General features: G+C 35.2%; 1 protein-coding gene and 1 non-coding gene across 9 annotated transcripts in view; one reads left to right on the top strand and one right to left on the bottom strand.

Moving 5' to 3' along the window:
* The window catches only part of NSD1 (nuclear receptor binding SET domain protein 1), a 134,783-nt gene that overhangs the window by 49,701 nt on the left and 59,808 nt on the right, over positions 1 to 25,274 (bottom strand). For all 8 annotated transcript variants that reach the window (XM_016158287.2, XM_016158293.2, XM_016158286.2 and 5 more), the window contains 2 exons: positions 21,609 to 21,781; positions 17,146 to 19,717 (listed from right to left, as the gene is read on the bottom strand). In XM_016158287.2, the coding sequence (XP_016013773.2) occupies positions 17,146 to 19,717; positions 21,609 to 21,781 (2,745 nt within the window). The remainder of the gene's footprint in view (positions 1 to 17,145; positions 19,718 to 21,608; positions 21,782 to 25,274) is intronic.
* Positions 1,679 to 1,797, top strand: LOC118606098. The gene has a single exon (XR_004952303.1). It is a non-coding gene; the product is annotated as a 5S ribosomal RNA (ribosomal RNA).

The following is a 25,274-nucleotide window of genomic DNA, read 5'->3' as shown; positions in this document are numbered from 1 at the left end:
ATGTACCAGAGCCCCTCTAAAGTGAATCCCACTCTCTGGGGTCAGCACCTGCACAACAGCTTGTCTGCTGTAGCCACAGAGAGTCCTCACAGCTAATCAGCCTAAGGGTATATCCCACCCACTGATATGCCAACACAACCTATACAAGGGACACCCCTGAGCACCCAGCCCAGGTAAATAGGGAGATTGCAACACAAAGCCTCACAGGACACCTACTATCAAAGGCCACTCTGACAAGACTGGGAGATGTAGCAGGTCCGCCTATTACACAGAAACAAACACAGGGAGGCAGCCAAAACAAGGAGACAAAGAATCATGTCGCAAATAAAAGAATAGAACAAAACTCCAGAAGAACTTAATAAAACGGAGGCAAACAATCTACCAAATATAGAGTTCGGAACACTGGTTATTAGGATACCCAATGAACTTAGGGAAAGAGGAGATGAATATGGTGAGGACTTCAACAAAGAGATAGGAAACTCTGTGTGTGTGTGTGTGTGTGTGTGTGTGTGTGTGTGTGTGTGTGTAAAAAGAACCGGTCAAAAATGAAAATACGATATCTGAAATGAAGAGTACATTAGATAAAATCAACAGATTACATGAAGCAAAGGACTGAATCTGCTATTTGGAAGACTTGGTAGCAGAAAACACCTAATCAAAAGAGCAAAAGGAAAAAAATTCTAAAAATGAGGATAGTTTAGGGACCTCTGGGACATCAAATGTTGCCATAGGGGGAACTAGAAGGAGAAGAGAGAGAGCAAGGGATTGAAATCCTATTTAAGAAATAATGAATGAAAACTTCCTTAACCTGATGGGGGAAATAGACATACAAGTAGAGGAAGCAGAGAGAGTTCCAAACAAGATGAACCCAAAGAGTCCCACACCAAGACACAACCTAATTACAATGCCAAAGTTTTAAAACAAAGAAAGAATCTTAAAAGCAACAAGAGAAAAGCAATTAGTTACCTACAAGGGAGCTCTGATAAAATACTGTCAGATAATTTCTCAACAGAAACTATGTATGCAAGAAGGGATTGGCAATAAAATATTCAAAGTGATGAGAAGTAAGGACTTGCAACCAAGATTACTCTACCAAGCAAGATTATCATTTAGAATCTAAATAAAGATGAAGAGTTTCCCAGACAAGAAAAAACAGTATTATAAAAACCGTTAAAAGGACTTAAGAAAAAAATAATTTAAAAATATGAATAAGAAAATATCAAAGGAAAAAATTTTCACTGACAAAGTCAAACACAATAAAAGCAGATCAACCAACACTAAAGCTACTACAGATGTGAAAAAGCAAAATTAGGAAGATTATGTGTAATTATAACAGTGAAATAAGGAATACACACAAAAGTAAAAAATAATAACAAAAACATAAACGTGGAGAGGGTTAGTAGTGATTTTAGAATGTGTTTCAACTTAAGAGACCATTAACTTAAAATAACAGCTATAAACATAGTTTGGTATATAGAAAATACAAGGTAACTACAAACCAAAAATCTATAAGAGATATACAAGAAATAAAGAGAAAGAAATCCAAACAACACTACAGAAAGTCAGCAACATACAAGAGAAGAGAGCAAAAGAGTAAGAAATAAACAGAGAAGAATTACAAAAACAATTAGAAAACAATAAAATGTCAATAACTAGATACTTATCAATAATTACTTTACTCTACGGCCATGCCACCCTGAACAAGCCCGATCCTGTCTGATCTCGGAAGCTAAGCAGGGTCGGGCCTGGTTAGTACTTGGATGGGAGACCACCTAAGAAGGCCAGGTGCTGTAGACATAAAAAATAAAAATAAGGGATTGTAAGCTGACAATGTCCTTGCAATCTGTGAGGTCGACCAAGGGTTGCTTCGCCTAAAATAAAATAAAAAATAAATAAAATAAAATAAAATAAATAAGATAATAAAATAATTACTTTAAATGTAAATTGATTAAATGTTCCAATCAAAAAATGAATGGATAAAGATGTGGTGCATATATGCAATGGAATATTACTTGGCCATAAAAAATAAAATTTTATCTTTTGCAAGAACATAGATGAACCTATTTATAGGGTATTATATGAAATGAAATGTCAGAAAAAGACAAATACCATATGATTTCACTCATGTGGAATCTAAAGACCAAAATAAAAAAAATTTTTGATACAGAGAATAAATAGTTGCCAGATGTGAAGGGGGGTTGGGGAGCTAGGTGAAGAAAAAGTATTAAGAAGTACAAATCTGCAATTATAATACAGTCATAGGTATATAAAGTACACCTAGGCAAATATAGTCAATAATCCTGTAATAATTGTGTATGGTGTTAGAATGGTACTAGACATATCAGGGGAATCACTTTGTAAGTTATATAAATGTCTAACCACTATGCTGTACACCTAAAACTAATATAATATTGAATGTCAACAGTAATTGAATTTTTTTTAAGAAAAAAGTCAATGTAATTAGTATATCATGTCACTATAAAAAAAGGGGATGATCATCAATAGACACAAAAATTATCTGAAAAACTAAACAAACTAGGTATAGAAGGGAACTTTCTCAACCTGAAAGGCCATTGATCAACATCACAGCTAAATCATAGTTAATAACGAAAAACTGGATTTTCCCCCCCTAAGATCAGGAACAAGACAATAATGCCTGTTCACTCTACTTATCTTCAACACTGCACTGGAAGCTCTCACTAGGGCAAAAAGAAAAGAAAAAAATAATAAAAGGCACCCAGATTATAAAAGATGTAGTAAAACTGTCTGTATTAGCTACTAACATAATCATGTATATAGAAAATCCTAAAGGATTCATAATAAAACAATTAGAAGTATAAAAAATGAGTTCAACAAGGTTGCAACATACAAGATAAATATAAAAAAAATCAACTGTATTTCTATAAACTTGCAATAAGCAATCCAAGAATGAAATTCAGAAAACAATTTCATGTATAATAACATCAAAAAAGAATAAAATACTTAGATATAAACTGAACAAAAGTAGTGAAACACTTGTACACTGAAAACTACGAAACATTGTTGAAACAGATGAAAGACAACCTAAATTAATGGATAGCCATCGCCTCCAGTTTGGAAACCTGAATGCTGTTACAACGGCAACACTGCCCAAACTGACCTACAAATTCAACACAATCCCAATCAAACTCCCAGCTGTCTTTTTGCAGAATACTGTAAACAGGGGTCCCCAACTGCTAGGCTGAGGACTGGTACTGGTCTGTGGGCTGTTAGGAACCCGGCTGCAAAGTAGGAGGGGAGTGTAGGCGGGCAGGCAAGCAAGTGAAGCTTCGTCTGTTATCTACAATGCTCCCTAGTGCTAGCTTCACCACCTAAGCATCACCTCAAATCATCAGGCATTAAAATTCTCATAAGAGCACCAGTTCCTGGTGCCAAAACGATTGAGAACTGCTGCAAAATATCTACAACAGCCAAGATGATCTTGAAAAAGAACAAAGTTGAAGGATGTGTTTTTTCCAATTTCAAAGCTATAATAATTAATTACTACAAAGGCAGAGTAATTAAGACTTTGTGGTACTTTGTCATAAAGATATACAAATACATCAAGAGAAAGGAATGAAGATCCCAGAAATAAACCATCACATTGATGGTCAAATTTCCATCTAGGGTGTCAAGACCAGTCAATAGGAAAAAGAATACCTTTTTCCACAAATGGTACTAAGAGAACTGGTTTAGGCAATGGTTACACTAATATATGAAAGCAAAAGCACCAGCAGCCAAAGAATTAATAGACAAAACATTTCTTAGAAATGTTTTAATTTCTTCAAAATTAAAAGTGTTTGTGCTTCAAAACATATAATCAAGTCTGTAAACCCACAAAATGGAGAAAACATCTGCAAATCATATCTAATAACAGATTATATCTAGAGAATGTAAGAAATTCTTAAAATTCAATAATTAAAGTAGAAACAATCCAAATGTCTATCAACCTATAAAAGAATAAAATATTTTTTGATACAATGGATATTGACATGAAAATGACAATAGTTACCTTATGGAAAAGGAAAAGTGACAACAGCAAGATGGCAAAATATTAAGTCCCCAGGCTATTTCTCGCAGATACTCCAAATTAACAATATATGCCTCATCAAAATACCTCAACAAGTACTCTAGAAACCAGTTAAGAAGTTGCAGTACCTCAGGCAAAGTGCAAAGCCAAAAAAATTGCAATAAAATGAGTTAAAAGAACCAATTCACTTTATCTGAGCAAAGCAAGCACAGCTGAGCTCCCATCCCCATGGCTCCTGGGAGAGGGGAAGGAGGCGGCACAAGTGTCCAACCTGGCTGGAAGCACTAACAAAACCTGAATAGTTTGGATTACTGGGGAATGCTGAAAACAGGGAGACAGTGGGCAGCATGCTATGAAACCAGAGTGTCTGCACTGAAACAGATAGAAGCCAACATGGCTTGGTAAGATCAGAAAGCAATGAACTCATGGCTTCTCTCTACAAAGGGAGGGGAAGAGTGGACAAGCATGTGGCAATCTAGATTTTTGAAGAACTCCCCAATATCTGTCTCACCTGCTTCTAGGAATTGATGGAGAGCAAGCATGCTTTGGACACCTGGGCTACACCAGTCATGAGAGTATGGAATCTTGTTGTACCACTGAACCTGTAACACTAGAGGGAGCAAAAGATTACAAACTCCTGAAAAAGAAATGGGCAAACCTCTCTAATTAGGAAATTATAAACTCAGGCCCAGAGAAGTCCATCCTCCAAGAAAGGTTCCAGAGGTCCCCAGAATTTCTAGAGGAGATGACTGGTGAGTCTTCCCCTGTTTGAAGCCAGTCCATAAAAACTGGGAGAAGTGGTTGTTTATTCAGTGCATAAAACTTAGCCAAAAAAATACCATCACAAAGTGTGTTGAAGCAACAGGAAAACATGGCCTAATCAAAAAATCTAAATAAACTTCCAGAAAGCAACCATTAAATAACAGAAATCTATGAATAATCAGACAAAAAATTCAAATAATTGTCCTAAAGAAGTTTGATGATCTACAAGAGAAGAGATATATGTAACATGAACAACTGAGAATATCAACAGAGATAGAAACTGTAAAAAAGTACCAAATTCTGGAGCTAAATATAGTAACTAAAAAATTCACTAGAGATTCAACAGCCAATTTAATCAAGCATAAGATGGAATCAACAATCTCTAAGACAAATCATTTGAAATTACCAAGTCAGAGGGGCAAAAAGAAAAAAGTGAAGAAAAGTGAAGCATGAGAAACTTATGGATTTTATCAAGTGGACCAATATATACATTATGGAAGTAAGTTCTAAAAGGAGAGAAAGAAAGGGACAGGGAAATTATTTGAATAAATAATGGCCCCAAACTTCCCAAATCTGAAGCAGAAAATGGACATTCAAATTCAGAAGCTCAAGATCTCCAACCAGGATGAACCCAAAGAGGCCCACACAAAGATACATTATATTCAAACTGTCAAAGATAAAGATGAAGAGAAAAATCTTAAAAGCAGTGAAAAAACAAACCAAAGACAAGGGAGCTCACACTAGATTATGAGCAGAATTCTCAGCAGAATCCTTTTACTCTATAAGGGAGTAAAACAATAGAGTAAAAGTGCTAAAATAAACTGCCAACTAAGAATACTATATCTGGCAAAACTGTCCTTCAAAAATGAAGGTGAAACACTTTCTAAAACAAAAGCTGAGTTCATAAACACTAGACCTGGCTTACAAGAAGTGCTGCAGGGAATCCTGCAACTTGAGGACTTTAAGACAACATTATCAAAATGTGTAAAAATATAAAAATAGATGATAAAGGTAAATATATAGACAAATATAATACTCTAATGGCGAAAAGCAAAGCACTTTTAAAGCTGCAATAGAATTTAAAAGAATAAAAAATAACTATAAAACTATGTGAATGAATATACAATTGATGTCTGCAACATCAATAACAAAATAGGAGTGAAGAGAAGAGTTTTTGTATATTGCTGAAGTTACATTGTTAGAAGATTAAAATAAATTGTTATGTTTTATTTAAGCTCCATGGTAATCAATGAAAATGTCTATAGAAGATATATAAAATGAGAAATAAATCAAAGAATGTCAACACACAAAAAAAGACAAAGGAGGCTGCAAGCGAGGAAAAAGATAAATTAGGAAAAGGACAAATCAGCTGCAAGACAGAAACAATTTCAAAATGACAACTGAGTCCTTCCTTCTCAAAAATTACTTTACATGTAAATGGATTAAACTCAACCAAAAGACAGAGCAGGCTGAATGGATTAAAAAACAAGATGTAACTATATCCTCTCTACAAATTATACCACCTTATATGTAAAGACATATATAGGCTGATACTGGAAGGATATAAAAAGATATTACGAATGAGAGCTGACAAAACAGACCTGAGTCAAAACTAATGTAAGACACAAATAAGATTATATAATGATAAAAGGGTCAATTCCCCAGGAAGATAAACAGTTTTGAACACATTTTAGAAGATAACAATAATAAATATAAATACACATATCAGATAATTGAAACACATGAAGCAAACACTGACAGAACTGACAGAAGAGATAGTGAAACAATAGTATATTATATACCTAGCTTTCAATGATGATTAGAACTACCATGCAGAAAATTAATGTGAAAACAGAGAACTTGAGCATCACTATAGACCAACTGATCTTAAAAGACATGTATAGAATACACATTCTTTCCAAGCACACGTAGACTATTTTCCAGGGTAATCACAGGATAGACCACAAAACAAGTCTTAACAAATTTAAGAAGACTGAAATCATACCGGTATCTTTTCCGATAACAATGGAATAAACTATAAATGAACAGTAGTTGGAAAACTGGAAAATTCAAAATATGTAGAAATTAACTCATTCTTGAACCAATGTGTTAGGGCAAAAAATCCCCTCAAATTAGAAAATATCTTGAAATAAATGAAAATTAAAACACAATATGCCAAAAACATATCAGATATACCAAAAGAAGCACTATAAAGAAAGTTTATAGCAGGAAGTGCCTACATTAAGAAAAAAAAGAAGATCCTACATCAACAGCCTAACTTTACACCTTTGGGAATAAGAAAAAAGAACAACCTAAACTCAGAGTTAGCAGGAGAAAGGAAGGAATAAGTATTAAAATAGAAAGAAACAAAACAGAGAATTTTAAAAAGTGTCAACAAAACTAAGAGTTGTTTGGGGGGAAAAAAAATCAAAATTGACATTAACCCTAGCTGGATTAACAACGACAAAAAGATACAAATAAACTAAAACCACAAATGAAAAACATTTCAAGGAGTGACATAAGAAACATGGAGAAGTGAGAGACTGAGAGACGTCCCCAGATCTCTCTCCTTGAAACAACAATAAGCTAAACATCTAAAACTCAAAAAACAAAAAACAAACAAAGAAAAACCATTCAAACTGCAACCAGCATGTCTGAGTGTGGGATGTGCACATAAGAGCTACCACAGGACAGGTCAGGACCACGGAAGTAGGGCAGTAGACTGGGAGAAACAAAGAAGCTGCCTTTCGAAGCTGGAGCCCCCTGCAGGAAGGAGGGACAGGGGAGAAGGTACAATGAGTTCCCTGAATAGCCCTGCCTGGAAGAGTGGTGAACTCCATGAAGCTGGTGGCAGAGTCCAAGTATCAGGGCAGAAAGCAGAGAAGTGGGGATAGCAGAGAAGCAGGGATGGCAGAGAAACAACAGTTGATTATCACAAACCTTGGACGTGAGGCTGAGCCACAGTCCTCATCCCCCAAACCAGAGGGCCCCTTCCCCCATATTCTCCGATACCAGAACACTGGAGCCCCAGAGGAATCTGAGCAAATGCTACTGAAGCTGCTGCTAACACTGACAGGGACTGAGACTGAGGGTGGTGAGCGTGACTGAATATTTCTTTTTTAAAAAACACACTATTAAGACTTTATATAAAGCAGGGCTGCAAGAGGCTTAGACAACACCTACTGAAAACCAAAAGAAAAACACCATCTTAGCAACAGGCTAAAGGGAGACCTTTATATAATAAATCTTTCTAGGGAAGGAGGGGAAGGAGGAGCTGAATATACTTCCATTAATGCCTAGGCAGAGAAATAGTCTATTAAACACCATGAACAACCAAGGTGACAAGGCAGCTCAGAAAGAAAGTTAAAAATCTTCAAAAAATAAGCTTAGAGACATAGAAATGTGACTTAAATGACCGAGAATTCAGGATGGGACTACTGAAGAAACTCAATTAGATCTGAAACAATTCATATCAACAATTTAAGGAATTGAAAAAATACCTAGATGGACAGAATAAGTTCTTTAGCAAGAAGACCGAAGCTCTCAAAAATAACCAAATAGAACTTCTGGAGATTAAGAATACACTGCAAGAGATGAAAAATGAAATAGCAAACTTGGAAAATACAGTTGACCAAATGGAGGAAAGGATCAGTGATATCAAAGACAGAAATCTAGAAATAAATCAGAAGGAAGAGAGAAACCAAAGAATGAAAAATAATGAAAGACAACTATAAGAACTAGCTGATGCCATCAGGAGAGGAAACATAAGAATAATGGGCATTCTCAAAGAGGAGGAAAAGGGGTAGAGATTAGAAAGTATTTTCAGACAAATAGTGGATGAGAATTTCCCAAATCTAAGGAATGAGCTGGAGCTTGGAATTCAAGAAGTCAACAGAACACCCAATTATCTCAACCCGAAAAGGCCTTCACTAAGACACATTGTATTAAAATTATCAAATATTGATGACAAAGAAAGAATTCTCAGGGCAGCCAGGGAAAAGAAGATGGTAACCTAAAAGGAAAACTCATTAGATCATCATCAGACTTCTCAGCATAAACTGTACAAGCAAGAAAGGAGTGGAATCAAATATTAAAACAATTATATGAAAGGAACTACCAGCCTAGAATAATGTATCTCCTTTAGATATGAAGGAGAAATAAAGACCTTTCCAGACATACAAAAATTGAGGGAATTCTCCACTAAGAGGTCTGCATTACAGGAAATATTGAAAGGTGGTCAGCTCACCTAAAACAAAATGACCAAAAAATAAAAAAATAATAATAAATACATAATTAGGAGTAAGGTGACCTAGCAGGCAGAAGCAGAGAAGTGCAACCCTTAATAAGAAAAGGGTATTATAAGCTTAAACAACAAGAGATTTGCTATAGCAAGATGGTAATGAAATGTTTAGCATACATAGGGACAAACTGAGACAACAATGACTGAAAAGGGGAAGATTCAGAGATTCAAATTCACAAAGGGGAAAGGAGATAAGGCACGTGAAGAAGAAAATGGACTACTGTGTATACATATTACTATCCTTTACATATTTGTAATGGTAACCGCACACCAAAGATTCAGAACTGAAGTACGTAACATAAAACAAAAAGGACTAGAGGGAAAATGCACAACCCCACCCCACCCCATAAAAAACCAGACACACAAGGACAAGGAAACAATGGAAACACTGACCTACCAGAAAACAAAAGATAAAATGACTATAAGAAAACCTCATATTTTGACAATCACCCTAAATGTAAATGGACTTAACTCGCCAATGAAAACAGTTGCAGAATGGATCAAAAAACAAAACCCAACTATATGCTGCCTCTAGGAGACACATCTCAGTTCCAAAGACAAATATAGACTCAAAGTGAAAGGGTGGAAAATGGTATTTCAAGCAAATGGCATTAGGAGAAAAGCGGGTGTAGTAGAGTAATTAATATCAGACAAAATAAACTTCAAAATAAAAAAGGCAAAGAAACATACAGAGGGACACTTCATAATGATAAAGGAACTCATGCACCGAGACATAACACTTATTAATATCTATGTTCCCAATCTGGGAGCCCCGAAATATGTAAAACAATTACTAACAGAACAAAAGGGAGAAACAGACCAAAACACTATCATAGTAGGGGACCTAAATACCCCACCGTCAGATATGGACAGATCATCCAAACAGAAAATCAATAAGGAAATAACATCCTTAAATGATACATTAGACCAACTGGACATAACTGACATTTACAGAACCTTCCATCGGAAAACAGCTGTTTATACATTCTTCTCTAGTGCACACAGAACATTCTCAAGGACTGACCATATACTGGCACACAGAGATAGACTCAACAAATATAAGAGGGCTGAAATCATACCAACCATATTCTCTGATCATAATGCTTTGAAACTAGAAATCAACTGCAAAAAGAAAGCGGGAAAAATCACAAATACATGTAGATTCAACAACATGCTACTGAAGAATAACTAAGTCAGAGAAAAAATAAAAAGAGAGATCAAGAGATACATAGAAACAAATAATAATAATAGTACAACATATCAAAACTTTTGGGACATGTCAAAAGCGTTCATAAGAGTAAAGTTCATATCACTATAGGCCTATCTCCAAAAACAAGAACGAACCCAAAGAAACACTTTATCTTAAAAAACTAGAAAAGGAAGAACAAAGGAAGCCTAAAGTCAGCGGAAGGAAAGAAATCATCAAAATTATAGCAGTGATAAATGAAATTGGAAACAAACAAAAAAAATAGAAAAAAATAAATGCAACAAAAGCTGGTTCTTTAATAAGATTAATAAAATTGACAAACCCCCTGGTTAGACTCACTAAAGAAAAAAGAGAAAGGACACAAATAAACAAAATCAGGGATGAAAGGGGAAATTATGACTGACATCGTAGAAATACAAAGGATCATACAAGAAAACTATAATAAAGTATATAACACCAAATTTAATAACCTAGAAAAAATAGACCAGTACTTAGAAAAATACAACCTTCCTAGACTGAATCAAGAAGAACTTGAAAATCTAAATAGACCGATCAGCAGTATGGAAATTGAAATAATCATCAAAAACCTAACAAAAATTAAAAGTCCAGGACCAGATGGCTTCATCAGTGAATTCTACCAAACATTCAAAGATTTAATAACTATTCTCCTCAAACTCTTTCAAAAAATCAAAGAGGAGATAATACTTCCTAACTCATTATATGATGCCAACATTACTGATATCAAACCTGGTAAGGATAACACAAAAAAAGAAAACTACAGACCAATATCTCTCATGAACACAGATGTAAAAATCCTTAATAAGATACTAGTGAACCGAATACAACACATTAAAAAGATTATACACCACAATCAAGTGGGCTTCATCCCAGGGGCACAGGAATGATTCAACACATGCGAATCAATTAATGTGATATGCCACATAAACAAATTAAAAAATAAGAATCATATCAATAGATGCAGAAAAAGCCTTCAACAAGATATAGCATCCATTTATGATCAAAACACTTCACAAAACTGGTATAGAAGGGAAAGTACCTTAACATAAAAAATGTCATCTATGACAAACTCTCAGCCAACATCATACTTAATGGTGAAAAACTAAAAACCTTCCAGGATTAGGAACAAGGCAAGGCTGTCCACTATCACCAATGTTATTCAAAATAACATTGGAGGTCCTAGTGAGTACAGTCAGGCAAGAGAAAGACAGACTATAAAAGGCATCCAGATTGGAAACGAAGAAGTCAAACTGCCACTATTTGTGGATGACATGATACTCTATATGGAAAACCCTAAAGATTCCACAAGAACACTCCTAGAAATAAGCAAATACAGTAAAGTTTCTGGATATAAAATCAATGTTCAAAAATTCATAGTGTTCCTATACTGTAATAATGAAGTGTCAGAAAAGGAAGTGGAAAAATAATTCCTTTTGCAATAGTGACAAAAAGAATAAAACACCTAGGAATAAATCTAATGAAACATATGAAAGACCTACATAATGAAAACTTTTATAAGACCCTATTAAAGAAATTGAAGAAGATACAAAGAAATGGAAAGATTTCCGTGCTCTTGGATTGGAAGAATTAATGTAGTTAAAATGCTTTACTACCTAAAGCATTATACAATCCTCATCAAAATCCCATCGGCATTTTTTAAAGAAACAGAACAAAAAATCATCAGATTTGTATGGAAACACAAAAGACCCCGAAATGCGAAAGCCATCATGAGAAAGAGGCATCACTCTGCTCAACTTCAAATTATACTACAAAGCGACAGTAATCAAAACTGCATGGTATTGGCAGCAAAACAGACACATGGACCAGTATAACAGAATCGAGAGTCCAGAAGTAAATCTATGGGCAAATAATTTTTGATAAAAAAAAAAAAAAGCCAAAAACATACAGTAGAGAAAGGAAAGTTCTTCAATAAATGGTGCTGGGAAAACTGGAAGGCCACGCGCAAAAGAATGAAACTAGACTGTTGTCTATCACCACACACCAAAATTAACTTAAAGATACAGGACCTGAATATAAAATAAGATGCGTCGAAGAAAACATAGGAACTAAACTGAAGGACCTTAAAGAGGATTTTATGAATTTGACCTCAAAGGCGAGGGAAGTTAAAGCAAAACTAGATGAATGGGGCTACATCAAACTAAAAAGCTTCTACACAGCAAAATAAACGAGCCATCAACAAGGTGAAAAGACCTCTGTCTGAATGGGAAAATATATTTGCAATCAACGCCTCCAATAAGGGCCTAATACTCAAAATATACAAAGAATTCATACAATTCAATAAGAACCAAAAAACCACAAATGATCCAATCAAAAAATGGGAAGAGGCCCTGAATAGACACTTCCCACAGGAAGGCATATAAATAGCCAAAAAACATGAAAAGATGCTCAACAGGGCTAGCTGCTCATTATCACTAGCTATTCGGGAAATGCAAATCAAAACCGCAATGAGGTACCATCTCACACCTGTCAGAATAGCTGTAATCAATGGGACAGCTAGAGAGGATGCGGAAAAAAGGAATCCTTTTGCACTGCTGGTGGGACTGCAAATTGGTACAACCACTATAGAAAAAAGTATGGAGGTTACTCAAAAAATTAAGATTTGATCTACCATATGATCCAGAAATCTTATTGAATATTTACCCCAAAGACTTGAAAACTCATATCCAAAAAGATATTTGCACACCAATGTTCATAGCAGCATTATTCGTGGTGGCCAGGATATGGAAGCAACCAAAGTGTCCTACGATAGATGACTAGATAAAGAAGCCGTGGTATAAAATACAACGGAATATTACTCAGCCATAAGAAGAGACGAAATACTGCCATTTGCGACAACATAGATGGACCTCGAGATAATGATGCTAAGCGAAATAAACCTGATTGAAAATGTTGAAAATCACATGATATCACTTATATGTGGGATTTAAACCTAAAAGCAACAAATGAACAGGACAAACAGAGACTCATGGACATGGACAATAGACTAGTGGTTACCAAAGTGGAGGGGGCAGCGTGGAGGAAGATGGGATAAAAGGGGTCAAATATATGGTGACAAAAAATCTAACTATGGGAGGCAAACACACAATGTGTATGTATATATATAATATATATATACACATTATATATATGCTTTAGTGTTAAAATGTACAGCTGAAATCAGATTTCTTTAACCAATGTCACCATAAAAAATTTTAAAAAAACAAAAACATTTCAACCAATGCCAGAAAAACAAAGAATTATAAAAGACTACTGTGAACAATTATATGCCAACTATATGACCTAGAATGAATAAATTTCTCAAAATATACAATTTATCAAGACTGAATCATGACTAGAAAACATGTATAAGGAGATTGGATCCATCATCAAAAACTTCTCAAAAAAAAAAGCTCAAGACCAGATGACTTCCCTAGAGAAATCCACCAAACATTAAAAAATGTATGCCAAACCTTTTCAAACTTTTCCAAAACACTGAAGAGCAGGGAGTATTTCCAAACTCAATTTATAAAGTGAAACAGAATGGTGATAACAGAGCTAGACATCCTGCTGTGAAAAAAGTCAATATCCCTTATGAAGACTGATGCAAAAGTCCTCAACAAATACTAGCAAACTGAATTCAACAGCAGCACATTAAAATGATTATACACTCTGATCAAGTGGGATTCATCCCTTGGTTAGTTAGAAGGACAAAAATTTGATTATTTCCTGTTAAGAATGCAGTTTCACCAATACTAAATGGATATTGCTAAGATATAAAGTAAAAATGTATTTGCCCTGTTAATCTATTCTACAATTCAACTGATCTTTGCCTTACTTAAAAAATGGAGGAGTGAAAGATAGAGGCCCACTATCTGACAATTTGATCATTCATGTTCAAGAAGCTTACTGGCTATGACTACCTTTTAAAATTTTTTTCCTTCATTTTTTATTTTTTAAGTTAAATTTATTACAGTGACATTGGTTAATAGGATTATATGAGTTTCAGGTGTCCAATTTTATCATGTATCATCTGTACATTGCATTGATCCTCATAATCCAAAGTCTATTCTTTTTCTATCACTATATGTTCCATCGTCATCCTCATCATCATCATCATCATCATCATCATTATTATTTTGGCTTTACCATCATCATCATCATCATTATTATTATTTTGGTTTCACCTGGACCATTTACAATGGTCATTGTTTGAACCTCAAGCCACAAGTTTAAAATATCCACTATTGTTCTCCTATGCTTTGTCTTTACTGCCCTTCCTGTGAAATTGGAGCATGTAAATTAACTGTGATTATATTTATATTGAAAAATATTCTCAGTCATAACACTGTTTTAACTGTTTTATTGTTACCAATGACTTTCTGGAACATCTGTTTTCTGAATAAAAGAAATAATATCGTGTGGAATTAATTATTAGAAAAATCAATAAATGTAATACAAAACATTAACAAAATGAAGAAAATCATCTGATCATCTCCATTGATACAGAAAAACCCTGATAAAATTTAACGCTTTTTTCTGGTAAAAACACTCAACGGCCTAGAAAGAAAAGGAAATGTATCTAAACATAATGAAGGTCATCTGTGAAAATCACACAGCTAACATGACAGTTTATGATAAACTTGAAATTAAAGACTAATACACAGAAAGATATCCCATGTTCACTGATTAGAAGACTTAACATTGTTAAAATGTCCATACTACCCAAAAGCAATCTTCAGATTTACTGCTATCCTCATCAAAATTCCAGTGGCATCATTATTATTATTATTATTATTATTTTTTGCAGAAATAGAAAAAATACAACTTATAGTATTAGGAAGGCAAATACCCATAGGCAAAAAAGTGAAGATAAATGATTGTCTTAAACCATATACAAAAATTAATAAAAAAGATAAAATACGTAAATCTAAGACCTGAGACTGTAAAACTCCTAAAAGAAAAAATAGGGAAAAAGATTCATGACACTGGAGTGAGCAATGATTCCTTTGATATGACACTACAAGCACAGAAAACAAAAGCAAAAATAGACAAACTGGACAACATTAAACTTAAAATTTTCTGTACAGCAAAGGAAACAATTTAACAGTGAAAAAAATGTGCAGAATCAAAGAAAATATTTGCAGTCTTATCTTGGATAAGTACTCCTACAACTCAATAACAAAAAAACTACCCTATTCTAAAATAGGCAAAGAACGAACAGACATTTCTTAATCAAAGATCTACAAATGGCCCACAAGCTTATGAAAAGATGCTCAACATCACTAATTATCAGAAATCCAAATCAAAACCACAATGAGGTATTACTTAACACCTGGTTAGGATGACCACTATCAAAAAAAAAAAAATAAAATAACAAGTATTGGAAAGAAATTGGAGAGACTGGAATCCGTAAGCACTCAACAGTAAAATGGTGAAGAAGCTATGGAATAACAGTATAAAGGTTTACTCAAAAAATTATACATAGAATTATCATATGATCCAGCAATCCCATGTCTGGGTATAATCTGAAAGAATAGAAAACACTATCTCAAAAAATATTTGCACACTCATGTTCACTGCAGCATTATTCATAATAGCCAAGATACAGAAGCAACCTAAATATCCACCGACAGATGAGTGGATCAAGAAAATGCGTTATGTACATACAATGGATTTTTATTCAGTCTCATGAGAGAAATCCTGCCATATGACAGAAAATAAAGTAATCCAATCACAAAAAAAGACCGATACTGCAATTCCACTCGTATGAGGTATCTAGAGTAATCAAACTCGCAGAAACAGAAAGAGAATGGTGGTTGCCAGGACTGAGCAAATGAGGAAACAGAGTTATTTTTCAATGAGTAATGAGTTTCAGACAGACAAGATGAAAAAGTTCTAGAGACTTTACAACAACATGCATATAGTTAATACTGTAATGTACACTTTAAACTTGTCCAGATAGTAAATTTGTTAACACAATAAATGTGTTTAAATGTTTTTTACCACAATAAAAATAAAATATTGATACATGCTATGTAAAAGAACCAAACACAAATATTACATAATTCCATTTCTATGAAATATACAGAAGAGGCAAATCTATAGATTGGGGAGAAATAAAGAGAGATTAATAAAGGGTGTAAAGTTTCATTCTGGGGTTATGCAAATGTTTCAAACTGATCATATTGATGGTTGCACAAGTCTGTGAATGTACTAAAAGCCCTGAAGTACGAACTTTAAAAAGGTGTATTTTATGGTATGTAAATTATATCTCAATAAAGCTGTTAGAAAACAGAATCTACTATGGTAAGCAACTTTGAGAAATCTTATGTTTAAGAATAGTTTTATCCTCAATAACAATACAGTATTTATTAATATCCTGAAAGACTTGTTTTCCTTCTGCTAAGGTAGGATACCCCAGTACTTCACTCTCAAACCTATTCCAGCCATGATGTAAGACATCAAAGGAAGCCTAATATTCAATAAAATCTATTTAGGCTCAGAGTTTCTCAATTACCTACTACTGAGATCTCAAAAGTTCCTAGATTTAAAAAGGTAGGAAACCCAAAAAATGTTATTGAAACTTACTAAAAGCAAAAGGAGAAAAAAAAAAAGCTTCTGATGAAACAATTTCTGAAAGTACATGGAAACCTGGTCCTCAAAATTCGGACCTTTCTCTGTAAAGCTTTCTTCAAGTGATAATCCTTCCCTCCCAATTTACACTTAGCCCTTCCATTAAAACAGACCAACTTCAGAGTGGTCATTATCATTTCCTCTAATCCCTTTCATATCACAGTCAGGAATCCTTACCTGGTTCAGGAAGCTTAGGCTGGGGAGTCAAACTGGGAATTCCTGGCTCCTTTTCCATCTCCTCAATGCTGGCACTGGATTTATCACAAACAGTCAATCGTGGCCCAACTGAATCTAAATGGCTGGCATGATTTGGATCTGTCACCACATCCTCCAGTATGTTCATGGAAGGAGGAGGTCTATGCTCTGGGAACTCATCCCCCTTCTTTACAGGGTCAGCAGGAAGCAAGACCCCAAAGGCACCCTCAGAGTTTTCTTTCTCCCTATATCTGTTAGTGCGCTTACGAGGTTTAGTGCGCCTTTGGTTTAAACGCTGCCACCGTTTTTTAGGCACCACTTGATTTACACCATTGGGTTCGTCATTCTCACTATTCATTTCAGAGTCCAACTCTGGGCCTTTTCTATTTTCAAAAGAGGGGACTTTTTCAGAAACCTTATCAGAGTCAGACTGGATAACTTTGTTGTCAAAATGAACATCAGAAAAATGGGCACCGTCCTCACTTGTTAAAGGGCCTGTTAATTGAAGGGGTTCTTCTTTACTAAGGTCTTTTGCCCCACCTCTCGAGAAGCCATTCTCTGAACCCCCACCCCCTCTGTCTCCCTGCGAGGCAGCCTCTGGAGTCGCAGCTGGAACCCGGCTCAGTTTTCTCTTGCGCTCTGTCTTTAAGGGTTTCCGGTTCACTGTGTTCTTCGCCATCTGGCCTGAAAAACCATCTCGCAATCTGGATGGTGGCTTTGATCGCCCACAGTTGCGCCTAGTAACACAGTTTGAACGACTTTTGCTGGCAGCAGGGAGGTCTCTTCTGTCGGCCACTAAGCCAGGCAGAGAGGCAGACAAGTCCCCAGCCAGTGCAGAGTCACCCCCACTGGGGCTAGGACGAACTGGATCTGGAAGGCCATCCCTGTTTTTTTCTGAATTGTGGGTGAGGCCTCCTGAAACCAAGACCTTAGAAGCCCCTACAGGACTACTGGTAGAACAGTCCCCAAGACCCGGACTCCGATAGGAGACCAAATTTTGAGCAGTCATTAACCGTTGCTCCTTGGTCTTACTGTCATGCATATCTTTCAACATCATCAGCAATGTACTGAACTTGTAATCTGGTTCAATAGGTATATGATTCTGACTAGCGGCAGAAGAAAAAAGTAATGGTTTTGATGGCTTTGATGTTGCAGAGTCACTGACATCTTCACTTAAAGATCTGTAAGAGAGTTCCTTCAACTCTGACAGAACGTGTTTCACCACTGCTGTTTCTATGTCACTCGAATCCCTGGTTTTCTCATGCATGTTGCTCAGTAGTTTTAGCCCATCCACTTTCCCACTTTTGGAAATGCTGGCCAAAGGAGAGCCTTTGGTATCCGAAGAACAGCATTTCAAACTGCAGTCCTCATTTGTAACTGGAGGTTCTACTAGAACTGGATTTTCTTTATGTTTGTATGTTATTTTTCGGATCTTGGGCTGTTTGCTTTTCGAATGTAAGAGAGCTTGATTCGTAGCCCCACCCTTTAATAATGAGTTCTCACTGGAAATGTTTGATGGGGTGTTGAATTTTGGAGAGAAACCATCATTTCTAAAATCCGACTGGGGTTTGCGAAGAAGAGTGGACACTTTAAAATCAGAGAGATTAACCTGAGATGTCTCAGTTCCAGACTCTGCTGTCTTAGTACAATCTGTTAAGTGGTCTGTATGTGAGTTAGTAATAAGGGACTTCTGCTTTGCTTTTACCTTAGTGTTTGCAGCAGGATACCTAGAATACTTTACCTTTTCATTTTTCTGCACAGACAACATGTTCCCTGTTCTATCAAAAGCATCTGTAATTTCAAGGACACTGTTATCAGACTCTGAACTGTGATCTATGGGATCCAGATCACTGCTTCCGTCATCAGAAGTGGTACAGATACTGATGGAATCACTTCGTTTTTCTTCATCACCTGCTCCAATATAGCAGAGTTGCACTTTTGAACTGCACACCAGACTTCGCTGGAGTTTCTTTTTCTCCCCAGAACGTTTAGAAATCAAGGCACCCTCAGACAAGCCCAGTAAAGAGTCACAATTTGAAGTCTCAAACTCTTTCTTTGCAGTGTTTTTTGCACAAGAAGAAAACAGGTAACTTCCCGGGGCAGTGCTGGCCCCAGTAAGGCTGTTTGCTATCCTGGAAAGTTCATTAGACGCCTGCTTATCAGATATATCCCCAGAAATAAAGTTTATGCCAAGGTTCTCTGGAATCTTTCCCCTCCGTTCTTCCTTATGTGCTTCGAATTGCATGTGGCCCTTTTTCACACAAGTTCTTTTTGGATTATCAGTGCTCTTTCTGGCTCGAGACTTAGCACAAGGCTTTTCCTTCTCATCTGCAGAATGTTCAGAGTCAAAAGCCAGAGATTTCAAGCAGCCATTAAGCAACAGGTCATGTTCTGATTCAGGATCATTTGTACAGTCTTCAAATGGCATATCCTCCTCACTGTCCAATTTGATCGAACTGGTAACACATTTTCGGTTCTTTGACCCTTTGGGAACATCATACTGTTCAGCAAGACCAACACTGGCTTCCCATTTACTCAAAATTTTCTGAGGAACCTTAAATTTAAAGGAGAAAAAGACTGTCACTAATCAAACAAAGGAGAGGGGGAAATAGAGAGATGATCAATGCACATCTAACAAATCAGCTTTTCAAGAAATCACAGGAACTAAACTCACTCACAGGAATATAGGAACTAGCACCCACAGCTCACCCAAGGCTTAACTAGTGGGGATTTCTCAACATTAAATTACCACTAAGTCTGATTTCATCAGAGGAAAGAATGATTTCATGCATCCTCCATTCTCCCTTCCTTTATAAGCACAAAGGAGTAGACTATAACTTAGACTACATTACATTACTAATCAATGTGATATTACTAACTGAAAGAATAACTAGACCCTTCCTACTTACCTCTCCACACTTTAAATAGGACTTATTTTCTTCCTGACTTATGAAGGCCAAGTACTTGCTCAGCAGTATAAAAGAGAAAGCAAAAGGCTAAAGAGGATGAATATAAAAAAAACAAGTACAGAAGAGTGGGTACACCTACCCTAGGAGTCCTGAAATTTAAACCTCAGGTTATCAATAGGCCCTTAGCTAATGAAGATTCTTCTACACATGTTACATACCATCTGGATTATAACCAGTCTCCAGAGCTTAATCATGTAGTCCAGAGACACCAAAACACCTTGAGTATAACAAATTACATGCACTCTTTTCTTGATTCCTCACAGCACGAGAACACTGAGGCTCTGTGAAACATATCTAATTTTCCAGACTCTTATTTCCCTTCTTGGCTTCATACAATAGATATTAATTAAGGCTCTAACTATCACTTAGTGTTCACAAATACTTTAATACTTGTGAAAGGGATGTTCTGCTAAACATGTAAAAATTCATGTCATTAGCCAAGTAGCCTTCTCTTGTAAAACAATAAACTGACCACTTGGGTTTATGTTACATATAAATGCACATCCATTAATTCTCATGACTGTGACCAGAGCAAATCAATTTTCCAGAACCTGAAAGCTCTAATGAAATTCTCAGAGAAGAAAGTTAGTCAGTCTACAAAGCAAAGGCTTGACACAAAAACTCTGACACCTCTCCACCACCCAAAATAATATAAACAATGTAGTTATTACCTTCCTTCACCCTAACAACAGGACATACTCTAATTGTTTTAGAGCATCAACCTTATGACATATTAGATATTTATAATTATTTCTGATCTACATAACAGTTTTACAAGGAACATATTATTACACACTAGTTTTACAGTTGAAGACACTGGTCCTCACAGAACTCAAATTAAAAATAGCAGAGACTGCATACTAACTCTGATTATACTAATTATGACTTTTATAAATAGGTTAGAAGTATTTATACACAGAGAAGTATAAAACACCAATCTAAGAGTAACTACTGAATATTGACTATAAAGCAATATTCAAAGAAATAAGTCAAAATTTTACTTGGCCAACTTTAACACAAAATATCAATAATACAAAACAAAAACATAATGTTCTTTATTAAAACATAACCAGGTTTGAAACTGCAACCTTAAGCATTAACAACCATACACAAAACCAAAACGAACAAAACAAAAATGTTTAAAGCTTTACTTTTCTCATTTTTAAGAGAAATAATTAATTCAGAGTGAAAAGTAGAACCTTTCATTTTGATGATCATTCTCTTCTAATATGAGATATAACCAAAGATGATTGTCACATCTAAGTGACATGGCAAAAATGAGCTGAAATCATTTCTCAAAAAATTGAGTATAAATATTTGGAAGGCCAGCAAAAATATCTTGCTTTCTACCTATTTTCTCACAAATATCCTACTACTAAAAGAAATTATTTATATTTCAAAATTAAAATATTTCTTCCTTGCCTTTCCCTTGCCCATCCCCAAGTAGATCACTTGAGAGGTTTTTGTCATTGTTACCTTATGCCTATATCCTTTTTCTTTTTGCTTCCCTCTTCTTCTAAGGACAGGTAGCTCTTCAAATTGGTGTCTGCCTTCGAACATGACAATTGCTTTTCCAGCCACCCAGGCTCTCTCAGAAGGGTCTCCAAAAGCTTCCACATAGTACTGTCGATAGGGCCTCCGGTTGGAAACTATATAAGGATAAGAACCAGTGTCAGTACTTTAAAAAGATGACTGTTCATCATCAAGCAAACAGCCACACCACTGATGCCAAAGAAGCCTGTTTACCAAATCAATCATTCAATCGACAAGCTAAAAAATCTGCAGAACAAGATATTCTCAGGTGGGTCAGATAGAAGGAAATCTTTAAATATTCAATTAATGTGGCAAAAAAAATCCTTAAGCATTTATGAAAGAACTCAATGGTTTGGTTTGGTGATAAGCTGTATATTTTTAAACAACCAACACTAAGAAATAAGTAGTATGATTTCCATTTTATAGATACAATAAGTCCGATGACTTCAGAGAGAGCAAATTCAGAATAAAACAGTGGCTTCGTAGAAAAGTAGAACTTGAAATTTCAAAATACATAAAGTATAAAAAGAAAAAGGAAATCCCAACAGCAATCAAAACAAAAAGAAATCTAGCTATTTATTTACAGTTTTCTTGGTTGTCCAAATTTATGTAGTTTATGTTGCACCCATATACTCAGCATTTTTCATACCGGTAAAAAAGTCACAAAAGAAATATAATCAGGGCCACAAAAGGTTAAATAATTTGTCTCGTTCTAGAGAAGGAAATCATCTTAGAGAAAAATTCATTTTGACACTCATGTAATTACCTAACAAGATTCATATTGTTTCAAAAACACAAAAAAGAATCTAAAGAACTTTTTAAAAATGAGAAAAGCCTACTTCCTTCAGAATGAAAAAAAAAAAGAGAAGATTTATAAACTGATCTTTAGAACAAGTGTAAAAAGTTATGAATACTTTCAAAACTCCTGTCTTAACAGTAAGTGGAAAAGAAGCCAAAATATCAAGTATATTCCAATAGAAGTTTCTTTTTAAATGCTAATTTCAAAGCTATAAAACCAAAGAAGGAAAAGTCTCTATGAGCAGCTCTCACAAACTTTAGTTGAAATAGCTGTTTTTCTGTAAAAATATAAATAATAAAATTACAACCTGACTAACCTTTATTTTTAGTCCATTTTACAAACTGTGGGAAAAAAATGAACTCCTCGGACTACCTACTAAATTATATCCTTCAATAGAAACCACCTATAATGGGGGATTAAAACTGGTAAGATATTTATGTACCTACTTAGAGGTTTTCCTTAAAGTCCATTTGAGAAGTAAATAATTCTCCCATAAATAAGTAAATTCAACTAACACAGATTGAACACTTATGATGTGCCAGATGTATAGAAAAGACAGAAAAGAACTCACTGCCTGGTGGGTAAGAGATGTAGAAACAGATTATGGTAAAAGCATGTTAATTCTAATAGCAAACATCCACTTTCAAAAAATAGCACTAAGAAGTGGAAAACATCAACTGAAGGACAATTGGGATACCTCAGCATAAGTTTTAAAAATAAACTGCTTGGAAGGTAGATGAAGGGTAAAAAAAAAAATTTAAATCATTTCTTCAATTAAAAAAAAAGTAAACTGCTTATTAAGGAGAGAATTCCAGTATGAGGGCTCAGAACCCTCAAAGGATGAATGATAAAACAAAGAAACAGCTAGAACTACAAGTAGTTCAGAATACTAAATCATGAAGTAGAAGAAAAGGTAACTAAGCTGGTAAGCAATGGCCAGACCTAAAACAGGCTGGATGCCATGTTAAAAGCTTGAACATTATAATGTTGGGAATGAGGAGGCTCATCCGAACTGTGGAATCATAGGCTCTGAAACAGAGAAGAGACTTAGTAGACCAGAGATTACCAAAACAGTGTACACATGACATGACTAGAACCTAAACCAAAGCAGTACAAAAGTGAATTAAAAGAACAAAATCTGCAAGATTTTTTTAAAAGACAAATCAAAAAGCAGTTTATAAAAGGAACAAATACAAAAGACAAAGTATAGAGAAAGAAACAACAAAAGTGTGGGGAAGCTGGAAGTCAGATGGTGATAAGTTAAACCAAATAGAGTTGAATGATAGGCCGGCCTTGAGAAAAGTTAGAAGTAATCTGATTTACCCCCAGGTTGCTTTGTGAAGGGTACCCTAGAAGTATAGAAATATCTAAAACAAAACGGACTCAAAGTCTGTTCAAGATGAAGAGTATTTCCAGGTTAAGATGAAGAGTATTTTCAGGTCAAGATGAAGTTAATCTCTACTAAAACTACAATAAAGAGATTTTCAAGACATAAATCCATTATGGACAGAGAGAACAAGAGAGGAAAGCTAACTGGAAATTACAGTGTAGCTGTGCAAGTAAGCTATACAGTTTTAGAAGCTGGGAAGCACATGGATAAGTATTATCGTATCTAATAGATCCAAGAATGCCAAATCTTAAATCATTAGGCAGCAAAGCCAAGAACCAACTGTGTACATACCATGCATCATTCTAAAGGCCCAGGAACTGTGAATACCGGGTACCTCTGAAGTTTAGGAGAATAAAATAGAGGATTGGTTGAAAGCTGTCAAGTAGCACAGAATACCTAAATTTTCTCCTTCACTCCCAATCACCAGATCATTGCCTCATCCCTTTTTCCACAGAAGACCAGAGGTTTTTGTACTAGATGGAGTAAAACAGAAAGGTCTCTAGAATGAGGAACACCAAGCACAGTCAAGGAGTATAACTACCAAAAAACAGAGAGAATGAGTGAACTGAATGCTAAAAACACCCAGTTGTCTTCCCTGCAATGAGCTCCCAGAACACAAGAAACCAGATCTTTATTCTCTAGGTAGGAGACTAAAGAATTTTCTCTGAGGAATCTCACTAAGCCAACAGAAAAATGGAGAAGGTAGAGATTGGGAGGGGGAGGGGATCACCCTATAAGGAAATTAAAGGTTGACAGCCTCTAAACATTCAGAAGTGCCCATATGCTCAAGTCCTCACTCTTGAACACAGATCTGAGGAAAGCCTCAAACATAAAAATAGAGAACAATGGAACAGTGAAGAAAAAAACAAAACCTGAGACAGACTCTGTACAAAGGAGAAAATTTCACAAAAGCTATCACCAATATCCTCAGAAAAAGAGGATATTGCACTAATAAAATGAGATGCATGAAACAAAAGAAATTCTTGAAAATTAAAAATATAACAACGGAAATGTAAAAATCAAAAAAGGTTTCAAGAGGCGGGGGAAGATGAAAAAATTATGAAATCCAATGCAGGAAAGTCAACATCTGGTAAGAGTTGTACAGAGAATAAAAAAAGAGAAGGAAATAATCAATTAAATAATTCAAGAAAATGTCCCAGAACTAAAGATACTAAATTTATAGATCAAAAGAGCCTACAAAGTACCCACTACAATGGATGAAAACAGACTCATAGCCAGGTATAGTCTTGTGAAGTGTATGAACAAAGAGTCTACGAGCTTTCAGAAAGGAACAAAAAATCATACACAAGATCAAAAATCAAAATAATTTCAGATTTAATAGCAACTCTAGAAACTAGTAAACAATGGAGCGATGCTGTCAAAATTCTGAACAAAAATGATTTCCAGCCTAGTATTTTAT

Source organism: Rousettus aegyptiacus, unplaced genomic scaffold (assembly GCF_014176215.1).
Source record: "Rousettus aegyptiacus isolate mRouAeg1 unplaced genomic scaffold, mRouAeg1.p scaffold_m13_p_7, whole genome shotgun sequence".
Classification (NCBI taxonomy): domain Eukaryota; kingdom Metazoa; phylum Chordata; class Mammalia; order Chiroptera; family Pteropodidae; genus Rousettus; species Rousettus aegyptiacus.
This window is presented reverse-complemented; position numbering and strand designations above follow the sequence as displayed.